Consider the following 27,658-nt stretch of genomic DNA (forward strand, 5'->3'; position numbering starts at 1 on the left):
GTGACTGATTGGTAGCTGTCTGGAGTTGCCATCTTCCAGATTGCAATAGCCACCTGCTTCTCCACCATCAAGGCAGCTCTCAATCTTGTGTCCTTGCGCTGCAGTGTGGGGGCGAGCTCAGCACACAGTCCCATAAATGTGGCTTTCCTCATCCGAAAGTTCTGCAGCCACTGCTCGTCATCCCAGTCTTGCATGACGATGTGATCCCACCACTCAGTGTTTCCCTGAGCCCAAAAGCGGCGTTCCACTGTGGTGAGCATGTCTGTGAATGCCACAAGCAATCTCGTGTCATATGCGTTATGCGTGTTGACATCATCGTCGGACTCCTCACTGTCACTTTGTAGCTTAAGGAGTAACTCGACTGCAATTCGTGAAGTGCAGGTGAGACCCATCAGCATATTCCTTAGCAGTTCGGGATCCATTCCCGCAGACCGAAAAGGAGGACAGAGCACGCAGTAAAAAAAAAAAAAAAAACGCTGAAAGATGGCGGGCACCAAATGTGGACGGAAGCGCTGGGATGTGAAGCGATGCATCCCGGGGCATTGGGACAGGACCCAGGATGCCCCGTGCTCTCCCCCCCTTCCCACAAGCCACAGCGCCAGAATGGGAAGAGGTGCTCTGTGGGCTAGCTGCCCATAATGCACCGCTCCCAATGCCACTGCAAGTGCCACAAATGTGGCCACGCCACTTCGCTTGCAGCTGTCAGTGTGAACACATGGCAGCGCTTTCCCTGCTGCTGTCTCCGAGGGCTGGTTCAACTCCCGGCACTCTACATCTGCAAGTGCAGCCATGCCCTTACCTTCACTGTCCTTGTTGATGTGACAGTTCTGCCAGATCACCGACATCTCACCGGCGACTCCCACCACTGGAGAACATTTCCTTCTATTGACTGTTGTACGGAGTGCCGTGCTTGGTAATACCTAGAGTACAAAATCCACCATGTAAAACTCCTATGCTATGTTGTTCACACCTTGTGGGTGATGAGTTACTTGCATGTAAAGCATCCCTCCAGAGGGTGCTTTGTAGTCATAAGGCCAAAGAAAGCTATGTGAAGGCTGCACATTTTCAATTCAAGCACTTCCCTAATAATACCCTGTACTGGAGAGATTCGACCTAGCCTAGGCAAAGGGACTCAAACCCCAACTCAGCTTTGATTTGCTTGTAACTTGAATGGCGTCAGCCCACATTGTGCTATTGCTGAGAGGTTTGTGAGCCTGGCTGAGTCTCCCAGCTGAACTCGCTCTAGGCTGCTCTTTGTAAAGAGACTGCTGCATGGTTTCACACCGTGGCCTCCTTCTGAATATTAACCCACCCCTAATGATACATTAATAATAATTAATGAGGATAATAGAAAAACTATATATCAACTACTGGGATGCAAACAACAACTCCCCAATGCACTTAGGCTGGGTAAGGGATTCCAAACGGATCAATAACGTATTTTTATTGAAAATAATGATTCTGTTATTTTAAACTCACGGGAGAGGCTGTGTAAGATGGAGAGGAACCTTCCCTGGCTGTAGCTCGGGGGAGGGCGAAAAGGAACAGGTTCCACCGAGATTTGAACTCGGATCGCTGGATTCAGAGTCCAGAGTGCTAACCATTACACCATGGAACCGCCTTGGCAATGAGACGCCCCGGCGGCCTGTCATCCTTGCTGCGGGCGGGCGGGCGGGCGGGCTCCGACCCAGCGCCAGAGACCCCCTGGTATTTGCCCCGACCCCAGCACCCCCTGCTCCGGCACAGCCCCTTGCCCCCGCCCGGTGATGCGGGCGGCGGGACCGCCCGGCGGGGTCCTGCCCGTCCGGCGCCGAAGGGAGCAGCCCAGTCCGGGCCCAGGGGGCAGAGCGGCGGACAGACCCAGGGGCGGGGGGCAGGCGGGCCGGGCCTAGCCGGGGGCAGCCTGGCGGCACGGGCTATAGCCGGGGCTACGGGCGGGTACAGGGCTGGGGGGCGCCCGTCTCTGGGGGACGGAGGGGAGTCCGGGTGCCACGCCCAGGGGCGGGCCCGGTAGGGCGCTCTCAGGCACGGGCACCGCATCGCCCCGTGAGGCGCGGCGCGGGACAGCGCTGCCGGGCCGGGTCGGAATCACGGCGTGAGGGGCCGTCCGCAAAGCGCCACCCCAGCGCGGTGAGAGACCGGCCCCGCCCCGCCGGTGGGCGGAGTCAGCGCGGTGACCCCGGAAGGGCTGCCCCCCCCCCGGCCCTGCTCCCTGGGCGCGGTGACCCCGGAAGCAGTTCTCCGGTGGGGGCGGGGCGCCGAGAGCGGAAGTGCCGCAGCGGCCGTAAGGAGGGGCCCCGGGTTCGGCTCCTCAGTCCTGCGGCGGCTCCCGCTCTCTGGCTCCGCGCACCATGGGCACCCGCGACGACGAGTACGACTATCTCTTCAAAGGTACGCGGGCGGGCCGGCCGCCGGCTCTGCCCACCCCCCGCCGGGCCCCGGCTGCGCGGGGGCGCTGCCCTCGGGGGGAGGTCACCTTCCCGGGGGGGGGAATCGCCTCCAGGCCGTGCAGCCCTCAGCACCGTCCGCAGCAGGGACAGCTCAGCCCGGAGCCTCCCCGCCGGAGCATCGCCTGGGGAACGTCCCTTCTGGGCCTGCCTCTCCTGCCCCAAGGCGGGGGTGGGCTGGGGGGAGCAGCCCCCTCTCCTGGGCCAGCCTTGTGACGGTGCAAGATGCTCCCGGCTCTGGGCCAGGTCCCTGCATTGAAATATCCATGCCCACGGGGAAATCTGACTCCTCGATGATACCGTCTCACCTAGCCGTACCCCCATCCAGTCTTGTCCCGGGCCACATCTTGGTGGTCCTGGTTGGTGCGCCCCAGCCTTTGACTGAGAGGATGCTTTGAAGTGTATTCCGGAGGTTGCTTCACTGTAAAAACAAACAAACAAACAAAAAACTAGTTTGTAAACCACTTCCGTCATCATCACAAAGCAACTTCAGTGTCTTTGATTTCTCCCTGGGGGTTGAGTAAACCCCAAGCTTGGTTTTCTTTTGTGGGGCCGAGGAAATGGTTGGCAGAGAGGCTTATTCTTGGTTTGATAGAGTAACACGTGATTTAACATGTACATTTCAGTTTCTAATTATAGTCCGACTATAAGATGGAGACCGGCCATCTGTTTTGGAGGGAGCCTTGTGTTGCCAGGGTTCTTATTAGTGCCCAAAGAAGGCTGAATGATGATCACCAAAGTTAAAACTCCAGAAACCCTTTCAGATTTTCTGCACTTGTAGAGTGTTGGTTTTAAATACGGAGGTGTGAGTATTGCTATACTAGCCTTGTAGGGGATGGCTGTAGCTTTGGACAAGCCCACTCAAAAGTGACCAAATAAAACTAAATCTTGGGGCAGTTTTAATGTGAAACAGTCATCCTGGGCTGTGATCTTTGTGCAGTGCTGCTGTGCTCCTGAACGAAGAGAGCAGTCAATGTGCTGAATAAAATAAACTAGTGGTTGCACAGAGGGAAAGTAGAAGTCACTTCCTATTACAGTTTACAGGTTAAACAGTATTGTTAAGGCAAATTATGCCTTTTCGGGGGTTGACGTTGGCATCATAAGCACAATTAGTTTCATGCAGTAGTAAATATTGCATTACTTGCTGTGCTGGAGTTCTGCTCCAGTGGTTACTGTAACCATTATCTCACACCCACTGACCTCACTTCCTGTCTTGTCAGTTCATAAAGCTCCCGGAAGATTAAGGCAGAAATTCCTTGTTTTCCAGGGTCTAGGCAGATTCTTCTCATTTTGGTTCAACTGAGTTTTGTTAAAGATGCATCAGAATGTAGCAAATGGTCCATTTAACATTTATCTTTCTGACAAAATGAAACGGCAGTTGTTGGAAATCTTCATAAGTAAGACATGCTGCAAAAGCACAGTGAAATGGTGACATTGAGTATTTACTAACTTTAAAGTGAACACTTAAATTGCCTATTTTGAAAATATTTCAGAGGTAACCACATGCTGTAATACTAGAGTGGAAATCTGCATGTATTGAACACTGGATTTAAAATATTAGTTTGTACCTTGTAATAGCAAAGGAGCTCTGAAATGTTACTGTCATAGCAGTAAGGATGGACCTCAAAAGGGAAAATGCAACAATTTTCTCCCCCTATATTTAATTGCAATAACTTAAGTAAACTTTTCTGTATGTTCTTCCATTTGGAAAGCAGCTTTTTACCATACTTTTCCTTAAGTACATCATCTGTCAGGGTAAATATATATTACAACTAAAACCAAGTCAGGGAATCTGGTTACAACAGCAATTGTTACCTGGCAAGGTTACAATCCATTTCCCTTTTGCAGTGTAGAAAAACCATCTTGGTGGTCATTAATTTAAGCACATCCAGTGCTCTTGTCTTGGTTACACTACTGTTTACACTGAATTATTAAACCACCATCCTAAATCACGAGCACTACAAAAATTGTATAAATTGGACATATTAAAGGATGTCTTTTGTATGGAAAAATGCAACATTAGTTTAAATTTATATAAACTGATTACTTCTCTTATCCAAATGTTACACATGTTTATCTTCAGAAGAAGGAAAAATGCAAGAAAATAAAGTGAGCATAAGGGAGGTCTTATGGATGAGGAGATTGAGTTCAATCTTCAACCTACCTTAAAGTAACGGGTGATATCTTTTATTCCTGCTCTTACTTCTCCTCCCCTGTTTGTATAGGATCTACAGTGTTTGTTCTGTAGAGTCAGAGACTGACAACCTTATCTCCAAATCTGTGTTGATAATGCTGGCACCAAGGGTATGGGCCAACCTGCACTACAGTGACAGCTAAGTCAGAGGAGCTGTTGCAACTTAGCTGTCTCCTGACTCTGTTGTTCAAGACTTTAGTATGGTTCAGTGGGACTTACAAAAAGTTGGGTTTTGTCATTTCTGGCTGTCCCACTCCAATGTGTTGCCCTTCAGGTTCCTATCTTTGGACTGCTTGAAAGACAGCAGTGGCCAGAGTACTCGGACGCTGCACTGCAGAAAGCAGATGAGATCTATGATCTTCAGTCACTTAATTTTTTTTTTTTACTCTTATTTTAGAAAAAAAAAAGTCATTGTGACAGCCACTGCCCTCTTATGACCCTATTTAGGATTAGATGGGAATTTATCAATATTTTTATACCCATGTTGTAGAACCAGGCTGTTATCTAAGCAGCATATCACTCCTTAGAGTAGACAGTGCAAACTGTTGCCCACTGTGAGTTTATGTATTGGATATGTTATACGAATCTTAAGATGACTTTGCTGCACATTGTCAATTACACCTTCTGTGAAACTCTTTCATGCTCATCCTGATCTTTCAGTTCTATAAAAATCGTTCGTAGGCACTATTCCAACCAAAATGGTGGTTCTATATTTATGGAAATAAAAGTTGTCCAAGTGGCTGGATGTTTCATTGAGCTACAGCTCAGTGAGCTAGCAAACTCACTTCCCCATTTCTGAATTTGGGCCTGACTGCACTGACGATCAGCTGACTGTTAGATATGCTTGACAGGAGGAGGCGTTATTGCATCTTGCTCATTTTTCTCCAACTTGATTGCTAAATCAAAGAAGCTCTGCTAAAGCTGCACAAACCTGTTGTTCTGGGTTTCAGACCTCTCATTAGTGTCTCATACTTGCTCTGTTTATGGAAAAACCTGTCGCCTGAAAGCCACTGCTATTTAGAATGCTAGCAAACCCTATTTGGGCCTCTCTCTCCATTACAAGTGAAGGCATTTTCTTGTGATGTAGCAAGTCTCATTGCTGCCTCTGATGAATGTAGAGAACAAGATTTGTATTTATTCATTTGTATTATGGTATTACCTAGAGGCTCCAGCTGGGTTGTGTTATGCACTACAGATACACAGAACAGGCTGTCCCTTACCCCAAAGTCCTCCGGTGTTAGTATAAGATGAGACAATTGGTTGATAAACAAAGGGGGAGGGCACAAGATTAACACATTATGTTTATCCTCTCACTGTTATCACTGCTTAACAACTGCCTAGCCATTATAGAGAGGGTTTTTTTGGTCATCACAGCATAAGTGGGTTTTAAGGAGAGATTTGAAGGATAGTATAGTAACTTTGCAGACTCTTATAGAGTTCCTCACATGTATAAGGGATATAAAGACACAAAATATAGGAAAGGTTTGTTATTGGACACGGCTCTCTGTGGTGGGAACAAAAGCATAAATAATAAATCCAAGTGTTTTCAGAAGTAACCTTTCAATGCTTGTAAATGTGTCCTAAACTTTATGATGATGCGGTTAGGTGTTGTAGTCCACCCCAATCTTTATCAGTGATACATTAGACAATGCAAATTTGTAGTTATAGGTTCACCATTAATGTTTAAACTGGAGTCTGAGAATATAATTTCACTAGCTAGTTGAAACATTTGAGAAAATGGTTGCTTTTAAGCTTTAAGGCAAAAGCTAAACATGGGAACAAAAGCTGTATAGCTTTTGTCATTGGCTTTTCATCTTAATAGTTTGGTTTTCATGCAGCCTAAGATGCTGAATTTATATACATGTTTTAGACTTGTACAGAACTCTAGAGAATCTAATAACCAAAAAAACAAACGAACAAACAACAAACTACAATTAAAGGAATTTCATTTCGTTCACCAAAATACGGGACTTGCTATGGCAGTAACTACTAACATTTAGCTGAATTATTATTGTAAAGTGTTGTACAAGTGCTTAGTGTCATGCTAACACTAATTGCACTAGCTAAACATAAATCACATAAGGACTACCTTTTAATAGGATGGAAGCTCGGTATTAGAAATTGGAATCTTTCATAAATTTTTTTGATCTTCTAGATCAGTGGTTCCCAAACTTGGGACGCCGCTTGTGCAGGGAAAGCCCCTGGAGGGCCCGGTTGGTTTGTTTACCTGCTGCATCCACAGGTTCGGCCGATCGCGGCTCCCAGTGGCCGCGGTTCGCTGCTCCAGGCCAATGGGAGCTGCTGGAAGTGGCGGCCAGCACATCCCTCGGCCCGTGCGGCAGAACAAGTTTGGGAACCACTGTTCTAGATGGTGGACATGCTAGCTTTGGTGGTGTCACATGTTTAAAGGACCATGGCAAGAGTTTTAAGCCTGGTTTGATTTCATTAATTGCAACTCACAAGAAAGCAGTCTCCTAAACTGTAAATAGATTTAGGTGATCAACAGTTCAGTTGCTATTACAGTAGATTTCAGTATGATTTAACAAAAGTATAATATTTTCCCTGTTGCACGGTGGTTAACTATAAATAGCCCCAAAGATCTGTTCACTTGGATGCTGCTTTCATAGAGATTTGGTCATACTGAGAATTAAAAACAAATAGCCATATGTTTTCACCTTCATTCACAAGTAACAATCAGATACAGCAACCTGGCAGGGGAGAGTGAACTCACAAAGGAGAAATGATGTTTTGCAATCAGTCAAGGTGACTAAAAATGAAGCGTCTCAATTGAAAACTGGGAAAACACTTGCCGAGGCGCCTCTTAAAAATACTGTAGTCAGTTTGTTTGCTAGCAAAGAGTAGTGAGCTGAACTGTTCAGTAAGAAAGTGGCTCGTGGGCAGCTGGGTTATGGAAGCTCTCTGGGCCTCATTCTGCAGCTGTGAAGGCTGTGGCTGGTACAGATGCCCAGCCTTAATGCTCTGTAAGCCTGAGTCGTCTTGTAGCTTTTTTTTTTTTAATATACCTTTTCTCCCATCTGCTCTCCCTACCTTGATACTTCTCCGATCCCGATTGCCATGTGCAGATATAGACTGCTCCAAAGTATGGGACTTACTGGCTTACATCCTAGATCAGTGACTGCTAATACCCTAAATTTGCCACACAATGGGCATGTCTACACTGGAAACTTCAAAGTGCTGCCGTGGGAACGCTCCTGCGGCAGCGCTTTGAAGTGCGAGAGAGCTCTCTAGCGCTCCTGGTAATCCACCTCCAGCACGGCTTCCAGCACTTGGAGCCTGTCTACATTAGCACTTTAAAGCGCTCAGACTTGCTGCGCGCAGGGGGGTGATTTTTCACACCCTTGAGCCAGCAAGTTAGAGTGCTATAAAATGTAAGTGTAGACAAGTCCGTAGGCCTTGAAACAAATGCCATAAAACCCATTGGAAACCCCAAAGTTGCATACATAATTACTTTCAAGCCCTGATGGTTAGGACCTTTGAATTACACTTTGATCATCCTTGTTTTTTCTCCCACACTTCAGTTTTGACCAGAATTTTAGTAGCTGTTGGAACTTTTGGAGCTAGTACACAGTGTGTTTCTATCTGAAAGCATGGGATCAAGCTTCTGAAGGACTGAAAATGTTAATTTTTAAGGATTCACAAGAATATTGGATGGTATCAAAATGCCAGAATGGAAGTGGGTCTGTGTGGAGGGAAGAAGAGACTGTTTTAAAGTGTTACCAAATTTAGTTTTCAGTATGTGTGTGTTAGCTATGAACAGTTTAACAGTATTTAAAGAATAATAATCTTGCCTTTGCTTTGCCTCTGTCAGGCTTAGAGCCAAGTTATCTGCTGATGTTGTGCAAAGTTCCCCTGCCATGTACAAGGGGAGCTACAGTGGCCCAATTAAGTGGAGGAAATACAGAGATGGGGGAAGAGCGTCTGATATTTTCTTCACTTAATTGGATCACTGTAGTGCCTTTTGAAATTTGGCACAGTAACTGTTCACTCAGGTCAGCAACAGCATGGGACTCAGGCCAGCTGAGAGAGAACCACGGCAAGTTTTGTGGAAGGACTGAAGTTTTTCATGTTTAATACTCAGGAAAAATAGCAAAAATATTGGTGATGGAGGGAGCAGGGATAGCTAAACTTGTTGATATCCATGCTGCAGCGTCATACTACACAACCTGCTGGGGATAGGGAACTTGGGGAAAGCAGAAACTTACCTAAACAAGAAAACGCTTCAATCCCTAGCGTAACAACTGGATGCTAGGAGTTTGAGTATAGGCAATAGAACTTGGTAAAAAGGAGTTTGAAGGGTTCCCTCTCCCAATAACTTCTACAGGTATGCAATTTCTGACATTGTAAAAACTTGGCCTAAGCTTGCCAGAATAGATTAATAGATTCCAAAGCCAGAAGGGGGACCATTGTGATCATTTAGTCTGACCTCCTGTATAACAAAGGCCATAGAACTGCCCCAAAATAATTTCTAGAGCAGATCTAGGAAAAAGTCTAATCTTGATTTTAGAATGGTCAGTGATGGGGACACCACCATGACTTTAGTAAAGTGTTCCACTGGTTCGTTACTTTTACCATTTAAAAATTTACACTTTATTTCCAGTCCGAATTTGTCTAGCTTCAACTTCCAGTCATTAGATCATGTTATACCTTTCTCTGCAAGATTAACTATGTGTTACCCATGTAGGTACTTGTAGACTAATAAGTCACCCCCTTAACCTTGTTAAGCTAAATAGATTAAGCTCTGAGGCTACGTCTACACTAGAAACTTCAAAGCGCTGTCGCGGGAAGTGCGAGTGTGGTCATGCGCTCCTGCTAATCCAGCTCCACGAGAGGCACAGCTCTGAGCGCTGGAGCTCACACCCCTGAGCCAGCAAGTTAGAGCGCTATAAAATGTAAGTGTAGACGAGCCCTCCGTCTCTCAACATACCTTTTAGTTTCTAATAATTCTCATGGCCCTTCTGACCCCTCTCCAATTTATAACATCCTTCTCAAATTTGTGGCGACTGGAACTGGATGCAGTATTCCAGCAGCAGTTGCACCAGTGCCAAATGCAGAGGTGAAAACCTCTCTACTGCTACTTGAGAGTCCCATGTTTATTCCAAAAATTGCATTGTCCTGTTGGTTACTGAGTTTTGCCAACAAAAGGAAAACCCTATGGTAAATTGTCAGGTGACACTGATACAATTAATACTCCTGAGGGAATTCTGTGCAAAAAAAATTCTGCAAATTCTATTTGTCAATAAACAAATGAGGCTCCACCAGCTGCACAAAGGTGGGAGATCAACCTGCATCCTCTCTCCCCCAGGACATGGACTCAACAGTGATGTTGCACCTGACCCAGCCCCAGTGCAATGGCTGGGCCTGCCTCAGAAACACCCCGGGGCCCTCCCCGTCCCTGTCAAACACACTGGGTGTGGGCAGGCAGGCTCAGCCCAGCAGGATCTAGGTGTGGAAGGGCTTAGTGTGTGGGGGGGGAACCAGGTGTGGAGTGAGAGGATTTTGTGTGGGGCAATCTGGGTGTGGGCAGCTCAGTGGGGATCTGGAGGCACAGGGACTTGTTGGGAGGGTTCCGGGTGCAGTTGGTTAGGCCTCAGCGGGGGCAGAGGGGTCTGGGTGCAGAGGGGTAGGGGTTGCTGGGGGGATCTGGGTATGGGGGCATCCAGATGCAGGGGGGCTGGGTGGACAGCCCCCCATATAGTGACTCCTCCCCCCTGCAGCTAAGGAGCAATGGGGCAGGAAGTGGAGTTGGGGGTGGGGAGGTCTGACCAACTCCGTAGTGGAAGTGTGTTCCTCCCCATGCCCAGCTGGGAATAGCTGCTGAGCCCGGTGGCAGGGTAGGAGCCACCACATCCCCAGCCCTGGGTAGGGCTCGGTGTGGGAGTTCTGGGTGCAGGGGGTGAGGCTCGGCTGGGGGTCTGGATGCATGGAGGGTGGGGGTCTGACCTGGCACCAGTCAGGGCATCCCCAGCCTCCCCACAGTGATCTACCTCTCAGCTGGCTGCTCTGGGCACCCGCAACCACTTGCCCACGCTGCTGTGAGGGGGGCATGTGACCACTCTTGTGGCTTCCCTTTGCTTCTGGGTCAGAAAGACGGTTTTCTGCAGGGAAGCAAAGAAATCTGCAAATTCTGCATATGCACGGTAGAGCAGAATTCCCCCAGGAGTAAATTAAATAGACTTGTCCCTCACACCTGGGTTGTTACAATCCTGCATCTCCTACGTTAGCAAAATCAGCTATGGGAGGACAACTGAAATTTGACAACAGTGAGCTGTCATTCTTGAATAAAAGCCAGATTCTGTCTGTATCAAATGTGGGTGTCACAAGCCTAATAAACTACCCGATCTCTAAACAAATGGTTAACCGAGCCTTTGTGCTGCGTACAGCTTCTGCAGCATGGCTAGCTTCTTGCTGAGTCAGCTGGCAGAGGAAGCCAGAAAGATGTTTTCATGAAGTACTCCCTCTAAGGCCATTCTTGATGCTACTGTATGTGTTGCTTTTTGTGGCAAGGGGGGAGTTCAGAAGATGCGGCACTGGTGCGATGGCCTTTATAATAAAGGAAAATTCCTCTTACCAGTGTTGCTTTTTGAATTTTTTTAAATTAGGCACAGAAGACTCCGAAGCAGTGGACAGTAACTGGGAAAGCTGCCGTGTTAAGCTGCAGCAGTTCTCTCTGCAGACGTAGAACTCGGCCTGGGCTTGGTTTTTAATACTTGAGCTGTGTTTAATTACCCCATTCCACTCTTCTTATACCTTGAAAGAGTGTGACTATTTCAGAAGGCATCCTCAACGGACCTGTGCTGGAATACCTCCATTTTTAATGCTAAAGCGGAGGTGCTATGAGCAAATATTGCAGACTTTAAAAACAAAAGCTGCCCAGCAAAATCACGTGCCATGCAATTGTGGGCTCTCCTTTGCTGTTGCTGGCGTTGACTCACTCCCAGCTGGAACGTTATCTGCCTTCCTTCTCTAGGCCCTTATTTATCCTGTTTGTTTTCCCTGTTATCAGTGCAGTGTTTTATCGCTGTCAGGGCATAGGATCATCCTGCTGGTCCATTGTTGCTGTGAATCAAAGGAATGGCATGGCTAGAGTTCGAATGTGTCACCTCCACGCTGTTGTGAGCCCTTAGGTTATACCCAAACCTACATCTTTAACCTCAGCAGCACAGCCTGCTCCAAATAACCCTCACAAGATCATCACTTGTTCCAGGAATTGGATTTTGGACCTGCTGTCCGTCTCCTTTCTTCTGCAAATGTATCCATAGCTGAATCCCCAAACCATAGCTGGGGTGAGGTTTGTGGTGTAGTCCTAAGGGGCCAGGTTCCTGGGTCTGGATGAGCTGGATTTAATCAGCAGGCAAAATGGTGGGGGCTCTAATAACTTTCTGCTCCACTCATTCTGGAGCTGGGCAAAGGCCAAAACGGCTCTGGTATGATGGACTGCTCTAATTTTTACACTGGAAAGCAGCATCCTAAAGCAAATTCTACCAGCAGAGGACTGCTGAATGTGTTGGGTTGTGGCTTTGCTTGCACCCTACCAGGCTCAAGAAGGTGACAAAGCTGACTGACCATGTTGGTTTTTTGCATCCCAGGGATTCCCCCGGTGTTAGGAATCCCTGACTTTCCCCTTGGGGAAGCTTGTGGTTCCCTGCCAAAAGACACACTGGAGATCTAGTTGAGGGCCAGGATCTGGCCCACGGACTCTTGTTACAGAAACACAACTGGCAAGCTCCAGCTGACTTTACTCCAAGGATCGCCTTGATGTGAAATTCAAGTTGTTGGCCCTTCTGAGGTGCTCAGAGATATGGCTCATGACCATAATAAGTAGCTAGATAACTATGGAGTATTTTACTGCACTGTGGGAAACTAAGATTTGAATTAAACAATGGTAAAAAGACCCTGTTCAAATGGTGTTGGATTTGGTATCTCCACTTGTTTGGAAGCGTGGAGAATATTTAAGCAGTTAAGTTAAGACAGCTGGCTTGGCTTTGCTGCCTTCTTTTGCCCACATCTCATTGTGAAAAGTAAATGTTTCTGTGAATAAAGCGAATTATAACAATTGCTCGGAGTATATTTGCGGATGATGTGCAATTCTGATGACACTTTTGTCTTGTCTTTAGTTGTACTTATTGGAGACTCTGGTGTGGGCAAGAGTAACCTCCTTTCTCGATTCACTCGCAATGAGTTTAACTTGGAAAGCAAAAGCACTATTGGAGTGGAATTTGCAACAAGAAGCATTCAAGTTGATGGCAAGACAATAAAGGCTCAGATATGGGACACAGCAGGACAGGAACGATACCGAGCTATAACATCAGCGTAAGTGATAAGCACAGTGTATATTTTTACTGGAACTAGTGTTTGGTTTCAGTTTTCTCCTGAATCTGAGAGAAATTAGAACTCAGAATCCTTTGTGCCATAATGAATGCTTGAAAACATCTCCCTGTAAAGTGGTTAAACCTGAGACTGGTAAAAGCATGGTATTTTGTAGGCAAACTTACTGAGTTTCAGGAGTACAAATTGTCTTCAGTGTTATATATTTCTATTAAAAATTCTGAATTTGATTAATTTAGCCCCCCTTCAGATACACTGAGTGTATGGGGCTATTTTAATATTGGTGAGAGGAAATGGGATATTTGGGATCTTATAAAGTACATCAGATGTCGCTAATATATGGATGGAAGTCTGGAGTAGCAGTCTCAAACCAAACCAAACCCCAGGTTCTTTAGCCAGTCCCTGACCAAGGCATCTTACTTGTCTGCTTCTCTGTCCATCTGTAAGTAGCAATATTACTTACCCACTGTGCAGGGCCAGATTAACTCTCCTGTGGGCCCGGGGCTATTAGATTTTTTGGAGGGCCCTGGGGGTTTGGAGTGGGCTCAGGGCTGTGGCAGGGGATTAGGGTGTGGGAAGGGGTGCAGGCTTCGGTCAGGAGGCACTTACCTCGAGCGGCACCTGGTTGGTGGCGCAGCAGGGCTAAGGCAGGATCCCTGCCTGCCCTGGCTTCATGGTGTTCTGCTCCCTGAAGTGGCTGGCATGTCTGTCCCTAGGCAGAGGGGCCAGGCTGATCTGCAAGGTGCAAGCTGCCTGTGCCCACAGGTGCTGCCCCCGCAGGTGGGGGCAGTGCACAGACATTCCCTGAACGCCCCTTGCCTAGGGGCTGCAAGGGCACATCAGCGAGCCAGCACTCACAGCTCTAGGCCCGGCCCCGAGGCTCGGGGACCGGGTCCGGCCCACGGCATGGAGACTTGCCGTGGGCCGGATGAAAAGAAGCAATCGGGCCTGCGGGGGCCCCCCTTAGCTGCAGCCCCTAAAGCCCCTGCATTAATTCGGCCCTGTCACTGTGTAAAGAGCCTGGAGACCCAGCTAACTACAAACTATTTATAACCCTTTAAGTTTTTTGGACTTTGAGGTTTTATCAGTTTTATTGTAAAAGCAGAAACCCTAATAATGCTGTAGTGGACACCACTAGTCCCCATGCAGCAGCCTTACCTAATTGGAATAACTGTCTGGCTTAAAGTGTAAGGTAAATGAGAACAAAATGAAATTGGGTCTGCTTATTCTAAGAATGGATTGTCAAATAGCACAGTCAGTGAGATTTGATTCACCTTCTGTTACGGCACAGAGGAAGATTGTTTGAATCATGTTGTTTGTTGCTGATTCAAGAATACACATCTGCCCACAGGTACTACCGTGGGGCTGTTGGGGCTTTGTTGGTTTATGATATTGCCAAGCACCTTACCTATGAAAACGTGGAGCGATGGTTGAAAGAACTGAGAGACCACGCTGACAGTAACATTGTCATTATGCTGGTGGGTAATAAGAGTGACTTGCGTCACCTGCGTGCAGTCCCTACGGATGAGGCCAGAGCTTTTGCAGGTTAGTGGATTAAATCTAGTTTGTTGATGGTAACCCCTCTCTGGGGATTCGAAATACAGACAGGCTTTTAAAGAACAAAGGAGTGAGTTGTTACTTGCCCTCTCAGCCCACTGTTAACACACTTCGCCATAGACATCGGTGCTTTTCTCTCAGCAAGCAGCCTAATGGCACCAATACTGCTGCCATTCCTTGGATCAGCCAGAGGCATTTGTGCTGTGACAATATCCATTTAAACCCAGGTGCAGCGTCTCATGCGTTCCTGAGCTCCAACACACTCTCTCAGGGATGCTAAGACCCTAAGTCTCTTGTGTAGTAGCACTGCCAATCCCTCCGACCCGCCTTTTATTTCATTGGCAGCACGTGAACCGCTGGCTGGGTGAGGCTAGCCCCCAGCCCCGCCTCTTCTGCCCAAGGCCCCTCCCCTTCCACACCCCCCACAGGAGTCCAGAGGGTCTCCCCCCCCCCCCCAGCTGCCGGCCTCCACCTCAGGCTAGCGTCCCCAGCCCTGAAGTGCCAGGAGGGTGCGCGCTGCTGAGCAGGATGGGGTAGGGGCAGAGCATGGGCAGGACCACGCCTGGCTGTTTGATACCTATGATACCCGCCGCCCATGCTTTATTTAGCGTTTACAACTGTAGACACAGCAGTGAAGGCAGCAAATATACAGACATGAGACTGGTTTCAGAGTAGCAGCCGTGTTAGTCTGTATCCGCAAAAAGAACAGGAGTACTTGTGGCACCTTAGAGACTAACAAATTTATTAGAGCATAAGCTTTCGTGGGCTACAGCCCACTTCTTCGGATGCATATAGAATGGAACATTTATTGAGGACACACACACACCTACCCACCATGAACAGGTGGGAGTTGTCTTACCAACTCTGAGAGGCCAAGAGACAGGAGACTGTTCAACTTGGTTTTGAGCACCACCAGCAGGTACCAAACTCAACTGGTAAGGCCTCTTCATCAAATGAGAGCTTTGTCTCTCAGACACATTGACTTTAAGGCCAGAAGGGACATTGTGATCATCTCAGTAATGTGCAATTAAATTCTGGGGTCACCTGCCTGGGTCAGTCATTGCCATCTTCATAAATAACAAGTTTCAGGCCAAGTTTCTTTTGTACTGGAACGTGGATTTGGGTGCCCTGCATTAATAATAGTTAGTCACTGATTTATGCAGGTGCTTGCACACAGCTTGCCTCACAGGCTAAGTGAGGATGTTTGCATGCAAGTAGGACGACACCAGAAACTGCATTTTTGGACTCAAAAATCCCTGAGGATCATTCCCCTCTGACACAGGGGGCAGCTTTGAGATGCTTGCAGGAGGGTTTCCCCATTTCATGTAACACTTAACATCCAAACTTGAGGTTGAGAGAATGGAAGAAACCACAACATGGAAGTCAAACTTAAAAGAACTAAAACCGACTCCTTGCCCCTTCCCGCACTCTGAGTGATCACTCCTTGCCTGAGGCGACTCACACCTCAGTGCTCTGGTGACACTGAAGTGAGGTTCTAGAATATCGGGGGGGGGGGGGGGGGGGGGGAAAGTTTGGATACCAAGCTCTCCTTTACAGGACACTGGAACATCCCCCCCCCCAACCTTATCCCTGCAGAAGCAGCACTACCTCATTTAAGAAGTTACATCATAGAGTTGCTGTGGCGGGGCGGAGATATGGAACTAGCTGAGAAATAACCCTAGAAGCCCCCTTGCCCCCCCCACTGTGTGGAAGTACTATAAAGCAGTGTGTCTCAACCTTTCCAGACTGCTGCAGCCCTTTCAAGAGTCTGATTTGTCGTGTAAATCAAGTTTCACCCCACTTAAACTTACAAAATCAGACAAAAAACAAAAGTGGCTCAGTTCACTATTACTGAAAAGTGCGGACTCATTTTCTACCATATAATTATAAAAAAAAATCAATTGGAATATAAATATTGTACTTACTTTTCAGTGTGTAGTATACAGAGCACTATGAACAAATCATTGTTTCTGAAATGTTTGTACGGACTTCGCTAGTGCTTTTTATGTAGCCTGTTGTAAAGCTAGGCAAATGTCTAGACGAGTTGATGTACCCCTTGGAAGACATCTAAGTCCCCCAGTGGTACACATACCCCTGGTTGAGAACCACTGCTATAAAGTCTCACTAGCACATACTGGGGTGATAAGCCTCTGGGGTAGACTGGTGCCTAAAACATGCAGCCTGTGAGTGTGTTGTTACTGGCACTGGGCATTCATGGCAGGTGGCCATCCTAGTGTCCCCTCATGGTATGGGGAGGCCCTGCAGGCCTGGTTCCCTCAGCTACCTCTTCTGGAGTTCAGAAATAAACCACCCTCATCCAGAGTCTTTAAACAATATCCCCCTACTTTTAGGGTCTAATTTATTTAGTTTAATAAAGAGAGCTTCCCTTTAGGTGCAGGGGTCCCCCAGCCTCCTCCTTGGTACAGAAGCCCACAGCCCAGCAAGGAGGACTGTGCTCATTAATTCAGGACAGCTGTGGCCTCTAACGAGCTCCTCCCCGGCTGGCCCTTCTTACCTGAGTGCTTTTCTCCCTGGGTTTGGAGAGCTTCCTGGGCAGTAACTTTCTCCTGGTGGTGTCTCGCTGCTTTCAGAGAAGAGGCAGAATATATACAGCCCTCTTTCCCAGAGCTAGTCCTGGTTGGTTGGAAGAGCAGGGAGCCTTGCCCCGCCCTCGTTACAAGGCTCCTGGCTCTGGACCCTTAAAGGAACAGTAGCACACATTTTCCACAAACACAAAGTATTCTCCCCATGACCACTTCCTCTCCCCCCATAGCTGCCTCTGCCATTTTCTTAATCCCTTGAGTACCTCAGAACTCCCCAAACCTCTCAGCAGGGCCATGCTACAGAACAAGGCTTGGCTGACCCCTTAGGCGCTACTGTCCTTAAGGGGACAGACTACCCCCGTTACAGCACTGTTCTCCTTGTCCCCTTTAGAAGAGAGAACATTTGTTTTCGTAACTACACTTATATCGGTACACAAGGTTTTCAACACAAACTGCAATAAATCCAGTCTCTGGCACAGGAGGACTGCTTGATGAAAATCACTTGTGCGATGCCTGCACTGTAATTTACGATCTCTCTCTGCCCACACAGAAAAGAATGGCTTGTCATTTATTGAGACATCTGCTTTAGACTCTACGAATGTGGAAGCTGCTTTCCAGACTATTCTGACAGGTGAGCCTTGTAGTGCTTTGTGCGGTCTGTGTGTGTGCTGCTCCGGGGAGGAACTGCAGATTGTGTGCAACTTTGCCATTTAAACATGCAATTTCCCCTAGATTTAGAGAGCACGGGCCAGATTCTCTAGCCTGCTGGTTACAGCACTAGCCTAGGACTTGGGAGATCCGGGTTCAATTTGCTGCTCCGTCACAGACTTCCTGTGTGATCTTGGGCAAGTCGCTTAACCCCTCTGCGCCACAACTCCCCATCTGTAAACAACGGAGAGAGCAGCACTACCCTACCTCACATGAGGGTTGTGAGGATAAATACCTTAAAGATTGTGAGGCACTCAGATATTATGGTGCTGGGGCCATGCAAGTACATTAGATGTCCTCTACTCTGCACAAGCAGTACATAGTGGCTGGAAACTGGCCACATCTGGAATTCCCAGCAGGCATAGCCAGCTTGAACCCCACCTCCTGCAGTCCATGACATAGTAGGGCAAGAGGAGCCATGGCTCCCTGCAGCATGTCGAATTCCGACAGTTCCCTAGTTGATTGCTCCTTACTGGCTATAGCCAGCCAGTGCAAATTAGAACAGCCCAGAGGGCCCTCTAAACTGCTAGAATCTACACAAGACCAGGACTGGAGTAGAACCAACCACAGCATCAGAGAGCTGCAACCAGCTCCTCTGTGGGGCCCCTGCAACTGTATTCAGCAGTGAGTCTAGCCCAGGGGTTCTCAAATGGGTCGGGACCCCCCAGGGGGGCGTGAGGTTATTGCATGGGGGGTTGTAAGCTATCAGTCTCCACCCCAAACCCTGCTTTGCCTCTGGCATGCATAATGGTGTTAAATATATAAACAAGTGTTTTTAATTTATGAAGGGGGGGGGGTCGCACTCAGAGGCTTGCTATGTGAAAGGGGTCACCAGTACAGAGCTTTGAGAACCACTGGTCTAGCCCATATACCTTTGCATCTATCCTGTGCCTGGCTGGCTGCCCTGCCCTGGTAGAAGTGCAGTCCTACTTCTAAATTATACCTGTCTCTGTATTGGTCAGCACCCGCCCACCCTCCATTCCTGTGGTAGCAGGCACTAGTCTGTTTGAATGTGTTCTTATCTGGAAAATGCCCATGTATAGGCCAGAGAATTTAATACTTTGTGTCTTTAAAATGCACTGAAGAGGACCAGACTGTCAACAGCTATATTAGAATGTGAAAATGTAAGAGGAGATAACTTGCACGCAATCATTCAATATTCATGAAATTACCTTGGAGATCACTTTGAGGCAGGACAATTACTTATTGCAATTGATCTTGTCTGAGCTTACATCTGTTGTATGAACAATGAAGCAGTCCTTGCTGACTCCTAGGTACTTGGCATGTTTTGCCAAGAACAGACAGGTATTTGTTAAACAAGGGAAGTACCCAAAGTGTCAGGATTTTTTAAGAATGCTACATGTTTGAGACAGATTCTCTTCTTCATGAATTTCCTGTTTAATAGAACACTTAATTATTACTGCAATTGAAATTCCTTTTTTAAAGTTTCTTGGAGGCTCCTGAAATGCTTTTTTAAACCCCAAATCCCTCAGCATCCCTGTATAGTACATAAGTGTACCCATTTTACAGACAGGTGATCGGAGGCCCAAGGAGGTTAATTGACTTGCTCAGGTCCATGTAGAGCTGGGATTAGCATGCAGGAGTCCTGATTCCCAGTTTCTGCTCTAATCACTGTTTGTGGCTCCTTTTTTAAAAACTTCAGATCAGTCAGTGGTGATTGTTATGAATACTAAAATTAAGGCTGAAAGAGTAAACTCCATAAAACTGGACAACACAAGGAGCATTATTAACCTGCATCTCTCTGTGCTGAGTATCTACTGATGCTATTTCTGGGTGTGGGGCAGGGGAGTGGTTGACGTGTAATAGGTAGACAGCATTAGACAGGTGCTAGCAAGCTTGTTGGAATTCCATCCATTTTCATTTCAGGCAGTCTGCAAGGTTCAGCCTCTGGCATGCCCATTTTGCACAAGTGTTTTGGGAGAAGCAGTCTCTCTAACTGCCCTCCACCAAGTCCCAGCAACCAAATACCTTCACCATCTCCCAGGGTCATGTACATTTCAGCATGTGATCAGAATGTATGTCAGAGTGTGCAGTGTGTATTTATGGATGTGTTCTACACTTCAAACTGAATAGCTTCTCTTCAGCTACACTGCCTGCCCCATCTTGACTGGTAGGGGTAAAGACCCTTGGCACAGGTGTTAAAATTTAGCTTATTAGTTCAGCTCTGGCAGTGTAAAGGAAACCGAAATCTGGAAATCCAGCAGATAGAATGCTGTGTAAGTTGGCTTCTTCCAAAGCTGTCAAATTCTGTATAACTCATCATCAAATTGCCCCTAGTTTATTGTTGCACCATAAAGGCATTTGCTGAGGCAAAAAGTTTTTGTTGTTTGCACCAGGCTGCTGTCTTGTCTACACAATCAGACTAATATACTGTTAATGCCATGGGGAAGCAATTTACCTCTTGGGGAATAGCTAGATGAATGAAGGCTGTTTTCAAAGCAGCCTATACTACCTTGTCTTACATGCCCTTATCAGCATCTTTTATTCCAGAAGTTGTTTTGGATTATAATTAGTGGACGTTCTATTTCCATGCTTAATTTTCCTTTACGAGGTGCATTTTGTAATCGGAGAATAAGTGAATCAAATCCTGCCTTCGTTGGCTTCTGGAAGGTTTAGTTGCTGCTCAACAAATGTAAATGTTCCCTGCGTGTTGTGGTGACAGTATTTTAGATAAAGAATTGTCGGGCATGCAGATGGTGTTCCTGTTCAGGAGGAGTTGGATCGTGTTTGAGGAAACACTTCTACTGATTAGAGAGCGTGTGGCTTGTTCTAGTTGAGCTCCTGTGTCAGGGAGATAAAATGAAGTAAATATATTAGCAGCAGGTTGCCTCCATCCGCACTTCAACTGGCGTGTGAAGGATGAATGTTCTCCCGGTAAACTTCTTGATAACACTTGTCATAGCTGGCTCTTTCCAGCCAAAACCTACTAATGATTATGGGGGGGTTACTTCAAGTGTGTGAAATTCAAATTGGTTGGTGCTACCCAGCCCCTGCTTGCTCTGCACAGTTTACTCTTGGCAAAGAGTTATGTCCCTGACACCTCTACGAATAGGGTGTTGAGGGTGAAGCAAATCAGATCGGAGCCATAATAAACCTAAAACCCGACAGGCTAATAACCAATGTGACACACAGAAGTAGAGACTGTGAATGCTCCGTCACGTCCCCCAGCCTTAGCAGGGCTGGAACCGCACTGTAAAGTCTACGGCTGCTGTTTTCCACATCTAGATGCTTATGCAACCCTGCACAGAGCCGGTCTGACATGGTGTTTCAAAGCACTGGCAGCCAGCCTGTAGTAGGGCTCCCAACACTGCTAACTGCACGTCAGCTGAACTGGTGTTCGTTCTAGCCAGAGCCATTTCTCTGCAATGTGTAGGACCAGCGAGGCCAACTTCAGGGTTCTCCAGCACCCGATAAGAACAGTGTCATTCACAGCCTTTCCTTTTTTTTTTTTTTTAAAGCAGCTTTAAATGTTAGGGTTCGTGGGTATGGGAAGGATGGGTCCTCTGGTGTTCTGGCAGCTTACACTTGTGCACGTACTCCACCCCGCTTGCAGGTGGAGGGGGGGAGAATGCCCTTTCTTAGCCTGGTTGCTCATGACAAGGTGTAGCTGGAGTAGAAGCTCATGCCCAGTGAGCGCCCAGCTTGGTGCAGGGTTCAGCTGCTCAGGAGTACAGGTTCTGGACTGTTACCAGATCGGGCAATGTCTGTCCTCCTGCAGCCAAAGCAGATGATCCAAAGGGCCTTGTTAACAAGGCAACATTTAGCCCTCGAGAGCTTGATTCCCACGGGCACTGCTGCACGCTGCTCTGGCAATGCACGGGGGCCTTACAGTGAGTCTTTGTTATAACTACAGCCACTGTAAAATCCTCTGCATGGCCAGAGCAAGGGACAGTGGCCTTAGTGTAAATGGGAATCTGGTCTCAAGTGTGTGACGTGCTGTCTCCTCCTCTTCTGCCCTCCCCCGCCCCCATCAGCCTCTTTCTTGCTGCTCTGTCCTTCCTCTGGGGCTGCCTTCTCACCTAGTGATTTATAATGTTACTTCCATGGCGGGTTCCCGCCAATGACAAACCACCTGGGGATTTTCCTGTTAAAGAGCTTGGTGCGCCTAAGAATGAGGGCAACATAGCAGTGGGCTAAGCAGGTCCTGTGCAAGGTTCCCCCTAGAGCAATGTCACTTGCCCATCCCTGTCGCAGTGCGAGGCCTTAATAGGGACTTGGATTTTGTTGTTCCTGGATGGAGCGTAAACTATTAATCTCTCTCGTCCTGCATGTCTTCATTCGCATGCAATCCTTAGGGACTGGCTAGTTGTATAGCATAGGCCTGAATATGTTGATAATCTTCGTGCAGGCCTCAAAGCCTCTGCTGCTGATGCCACAGGATGATGCCGTGCGGCAGGCAGGCTATAGATATCACATGTCAGACCAGGGTAAATTTCAGCACCCAAAGGAGGAATCAACAGTGCATCAGTCTGTGAAATGCCATCCAATTCTTGGGTAGTGGTGGTGAGAGAGCTTGAAGCCTGTAGGATATGGGGATGTGAAAACAGAAGCCTCTTTTGTAAGTTGCAAATCTTTGCTCGCCGCTGTGGAACAGGACGGGTGTGATGTTGAATGTTACAGGACTGTTAGTGCTAATGCACTGGAGTGTGTGCTCAGTAATGCTTCTTCATGAAAATACTGTTTTCAAGCTTTGTGTCTGCAGAGGTTATCCACTGAAGTGCTGCTGGTGAGTTATAACTGTAAAGGCAGCAGCATTCACTTGTTCTTAAATAGTAATAGGTCAGATTCTGCCCTTGGACATGTACAGGAAACTCTACTGACGTCAGTAGGAGCCGTGTGATGGTAAAACTTGGCCTGGAGATCTTGATGCCTGAGGAGCTCCGATTCCACCCCACCCAGCAGTACTTCAGGGTGAAATGCCCTGATGCATGATGAGCTGCATGTGTTATCTAAAGAAGAATTTCCAAGTGTTCCATGGGAGGTGATGTGTGGGGGTTTTTGGCTTGTAGAACAGACTTTGTATGATGCATAAACTCAGAGCGTGGGCCCTTAGAATTGCTATCTCCGCAATCCTGGGGACTTAAGTGCTGGAGACCTCTTGGAGGAATGTGTGTGTTTCATTGAAGTTCACCCCATTTACAACCTGAATTTGCTCCTATGCACAAGAGACCATTAATGCTATTTCAGGCTGCTTTGGAAAGACCTGACTGAAAACTCTAGTAATTCTGAAACCAGAAACCCTCTTCCTTTCAGTGTGGCAACTGCTGGGTTTGCTTAGATCAGCAATTCACTTGTGTAGCCAACCGTGTCAAAGTGAGATGATCCTAACAGGTTCTTCCTCTTTTATTTAATGAGAGGTGGGATGTGTCAGTTCTGAATCCCCAACTTGCTGCTCTTCTCTGCACAAATGTGCCACTGGCAGATAGTGGTATTTTCTTTGTATTATTAACAAGCCTTGTACGCTGGGCTCATGTGATTTTGTCCGTTTGCCCTGCTAGTCAGCATTCAGATGCTGTATGCACTTGTGCTGCCTGTCCTGCAGGAGAACTTCAGGTCTGACTTGCCTGTTCGGTCCCTGGGTGACTGCATTTGCTGGGGTTTAATTTTGTTCACAACTTGTTCAAAATGCTGCCCTTTCCCTGCACCTTTATCCCAGTCCCATTTGCTGGAAGACCTCTTTCTAGCACACTTCCTATTAGCTACAGAAGCAGACACAGAGCTGTGTGTATTCAGCCCTTAGCAGCAAATGTTAGACTTATCTGCACGTTTGCTCAATTTGCTTGTGTTGAAATGTCCGGCTGTTCACGTCTAAGCAGTTTATTGCTCACATTCTGAACAAATGCTACTCTCTAGTGGAGGAAATATTTCTTGGTTTGGGGTTAAATAAGGTGCCAGTCAGGCAATTGTTATTGTACCGATAACTGACTGGGACACTCCAAGAGAACTCGGATCACAGCTTTTTGTGCAGCGAGGGATATTTGCTGAGCTATGCTTTTCCCTCATTCTGCCCTAGAAGAAAGAGTAAAGTGCAAATGTCTCGTGCTCCAGCCCTCGGAACTCTTGGTGTACTGCGTAGTGTGGAGCAGCAAACTGCTGGGTGGAGGAGTTCATTTATTTTCACCCCCTTTCCAGGAGAACAGTTCCCCTGGCGGCTGTAGCAGAGGGTGAGGCAGTACCAATTGGCATACTTCACTGTAGTTTGAAATCAGGGTAGCTTTGGACTGAGCTCAAAATACTTGTCCACTTACCTAAGACAAGCTTGGAAGGGGACTGTAGTTTTGAATAAGAATTTGCAAGAGATTCTCTCATTTACGCCTCCATTTTGAGGCAAGTAGTAAGTTTCCTTGCTAAAGCCAGCGCGGTTATACTGTCCTTTCTCTTTGAGCATTTGAGATGCACTCACTACAGCTGCAGAAATGCTTAATGCCCATGGTCTGCTTTGCACTCACTAACTCCAGGACATTTGGAGGTGAGGCTTCAAATCCAAGTATGTGCTGCACCTCTGAGGCACTAGGAATGGAACAAGAATTTGAGCTGAGCTTTCCATGTCAAGCTTTATTTTCTTTCAGTTTGGAGTCCAAATTTTGTCTGTAGATTTAAAGTCAGAGCTTTGCTGTTCAGACATGGAGTACTTTCTATACCTCTCCCCAAGTTGTGTGTCCTGGATCTAAACATAAACAAGGCCTGTCCCATACTCTGGACACCTCTAAATTTTTTTACAATTTAAGACTGCTCCCAACAGCAAATACATCAGACATAAGATAGGCCTGAGGGTCTTTTGGAGCAACTGCCTCTCTGAGCCCTCTCCAAAAGGTGGGAATGTAGCAGCCAACCAGCTCCATTCAGCCATGCTAGCATCTGCAGATGTATCCACAGCCTTACGATCATCAGGAGCAAAAGCCATATACAGCTCTTAAAAACTAGCATGGGCATTTCAGTCTCCCATAGCCTAATTCTCTTGCTTGCAAGTTCTGGCTGCAAAATAGCTCTCTTCAAGGGAAGTAACAATACAAGCAAAGGTGTAGGGAACTATAAGTAGTCTTGTAAAAAGCAAATGAGCCTTGGTCACAGGATAGTGGAAATGGGGTGGTACAGATGAACTGATTGTGAAGATACCTATATGATGTAACCTACACAGCTGTGCTTCTCATTTTGTTACCAGGTATTGACAAACTTTGCTGGTTTATATATAAAGTCCAGAAGATGCTAAACTTGAGTAACTTATTGGTGTTGCTGTGATTGAAAATACGTGCATAGTAACTGGTTTCTGTTCTCGTTTCGCAGAGATCTATCGTATTGTTTCTCAAAAGCAAATGTCAGACAGACGTGAAAATGATATGTCTCCAAGCAACAATGTGGTTCCCATCCATGTCCCACCAACCACTGAAAACAAACCAAAGATGCAGTGCTGTCAGAATATATAATTGTTTCTTCTTTCCTAAAAGGCTGTGTATATTCCCCAGGTCCAAGATTTAAATATATTTGTAATTCTTGTGGTTTCTTCTTTGTGTTCAATTACTTCCTCTTATTATTCCTTCTGATCTTTTTCATGTCTTAACACTTTGATTTTAGTGTTAAATTCATTATTGCTTCCAAATGGCTGCAGCATTTTCACAACTCTGACTCGCCAGTCTTGGTTTAATAAATTGTTTGAAATTCTAATTGATTACTTTCCAACATGATGACCACTAGTTGGGTTACTAGAATGTCATTTTGTAATCCAGCTCAGAAATGTTAATTCTGACCTTCCCAAAACATTACTGTCAATGTTAGTGAATATCTCTGGGCTATTTAAACTAGATCATCTTTCCCCACTCCAGCTGTTATGTCTTGCATCCAAAAATTGCTTGTGAAACACCCATTGCTCTTTAAATGCAATTTTACAGTAAAGCTAAATGTTTCGGTTACATCTTGAGGTGGTTAAGGTATGTGGATTTTTATTAGTAAATATTATGGCAAAAACGATTCTTGTTTTGCATCGAAGCTGCAGACTTCATTATGTGCAATGGTGCTCTTGAGTTCTAATTACTGTGCAAATGAGGTCATCATGGGAGGAAGTGCTGCTGGGAGGCTGAAATGGGAGATAGTGGTGGGAGCTCATTCAAGGTGCCTCTTCTGAAATAAGACAAAGCAACATGAGCTAAGTAACGGATTCACTTTTCTCTCTAATATTGGAACTTGCAGCACTTCGTGTTGCCCAGGAATTGCACTCCATGGTACAGGCAGTATCAGAGGATGAGAAAGTTCTTCCTTTCCACGATGAGTAGAAAACTTGAGGGATATTGTATCATGTACCCATAGTTTATTTATATTTGCAAATGCTTAATGCTGGGGGTCACCAACTTCCATGATGTTTAAAGTCTAATAGACTGATTTCAGTACAAGTCAGTCAGCAGTTGCCATAGACTGTTGAGGGATAAGGTTGTGAACTGTGCCTTCTGTCACTACACTGTTGAAAGTACTGCATAATACTCTCTCATCTCCGAACTGTCCACTAAATGGTTTGAGTTATTGGCACTTAAACTCCTACAGTACTTAAAAAGCTATGAAAAACTATTGGAGCGGGGTGGGTGGGAGGAGAGACATTCCTCAGACACTGATACAATCAACCTGGAACATCTGTGTGTGGGCATGCACAAATTGCTGCATTTATTAGCCAACCTTTCTGTCTTGCAGTGCTCATGATGTGTAAGGCACACGGAAGGCATTGCTGTAGTCAGTCATTTTTTTTTATCCATTTCTCCTGTTAGTGTATCAGTTCTGAAGATGCTATTGGATCTGTTTGTAAATTACTTTGTATTTTATGCACGTTCTGTAACTTGATTCTTTTGTTTTTTTAAATATTGATTTAAAATACAGTCATTCATGATAATAAAGAATTACAGGGGACTATTCCATATAGTGTCATGGGTACTTTTTTGGGAACTGGAGTTTGTCTTGGCAAAATGATGGGTCATCTTTCAGGGTACATGTTATGTATGCAACTAAGGATGTGCCCTGTAATAGAAGAATTTCTAAGGGTACAACTGGAGTACACCTAAAGCAATTGACAAGGAAGGGACAATGCTGCTCAATTTCTCACCTGCGCATGTTGAAGTGCTGTGAATCCAGGCCCACAGTCTGTTTCAGTGACATACACATTCACCATAGGTTGGCAGCTCCAAGACATTTTTGTGCCCTCAGCTGCACTCCATGCCTTGTCATTTTCACTTGTAAACAGCTTCTGCAAGCTTTCTTTCAAATAATGATCATGTAGCCAAGAAAATTAGCAATAGTATTGGAGATCAAATGCAACACCCTGCCAACTCTTTTTCTTCAATTCTTTCAGTTCCTTCCTGCCAAAGTTAATCTTGGAGCACTAGAACTGGATAAGGTGTTACCTTTGCCAGTGTTAGGGACGGTGACCGCTGTTCTAAGCAGCCTCATGCTTGGCCAGTACAGATGGGAGACTTCCAAGGAAAACAGTGTGGCAGGCAGTACTACTGGTGATCCAACAGGTGGCACTCATCCTTCTGAGTCAGCACTGAGCCAGTGACTGATAGGGTTTCTGATGAGAAATAACACGGAGGCTCTGCCAATGGTTGTGACCACTAGAGTAGTCTCATCGTATTTCTTACAAGACTTGGTTCATTACATGGACAATGACAGACTGCAAACACTGGAAGCCTTTTCACTTTCCCCTCAAACTTTTGTCATGTTGTGACTGTCCAGCTCAACAATAATTCGCCTCACGAAATAGATGGCCATGCTAATGCTTAACGTCAGGTTGACATAAGCCTTCTATGTTGCTTAACATACCTGATGTAAAACATATCCTTTCCTTGCTGATGCCAGAAAAAAAT

The 27,658-nt window shown here is 46.4% G+C and overlaps 1 protein-coding gene and 1 non-coding gene across 2 annotated transcripts; one reads left to right on the forward strand and one right to left on the reverse strand.

Moving 5' to 3' along the window:
• Nucleotides 1–1,546: 1,546 nt before the first annotated feature.
• Nucleotides 1,547–1,618, reverse strand: TRNAQ-CUG. Its single transcript has one exon. It is a non-coding gene; the product is annotated as a tRNA-Gln (tRNA).
• Nucleotides 1,619–2,263: 645 nt separating this feature from the next.
• Nucleotides 2,264–26,713, forward strand: RAB11A (RAB11A, member RAS oncogene family). The gene is made up of 5 exons (XM_026648385.2): nucleotides 2,264–2,391; nucleotides 12,777–12,972; nucleotides 14,339–14,532; nucleotides 17,638–17,718; nucleotides 25,101–26,713. The coding sequence occupies exons 1-5, from the start codon at nucleotides 2,352–2,354 to the stop codon at nucleotides 25,238–25,240; spliced, it is 651 nt and encodes a 216-aa protein (XP_026504170.1). The 5' UTR covers nucleotides 2,264–2,351; the 3' UTR covers nucleotides 25,241–26,713.
• Nucleotides 26,714–27,658: the final 945 nt, after the last annotated feature.

The sequence above is a fragment of the Terrapene carolina genome, unplaced genomic scaffold (assembly GCF_002925995.2).
Source record: "Terrapene carolina triunguis isolate 2854851 unplaced genomic scaffold, T_m_triunguis-2.0 Scaffold67, whole genome shotgun sequence".
NCBI lineage: Eukaryota > Metazoa > Chordata > Testudines > Emydidae > Terrapene > Terrapene triunguis.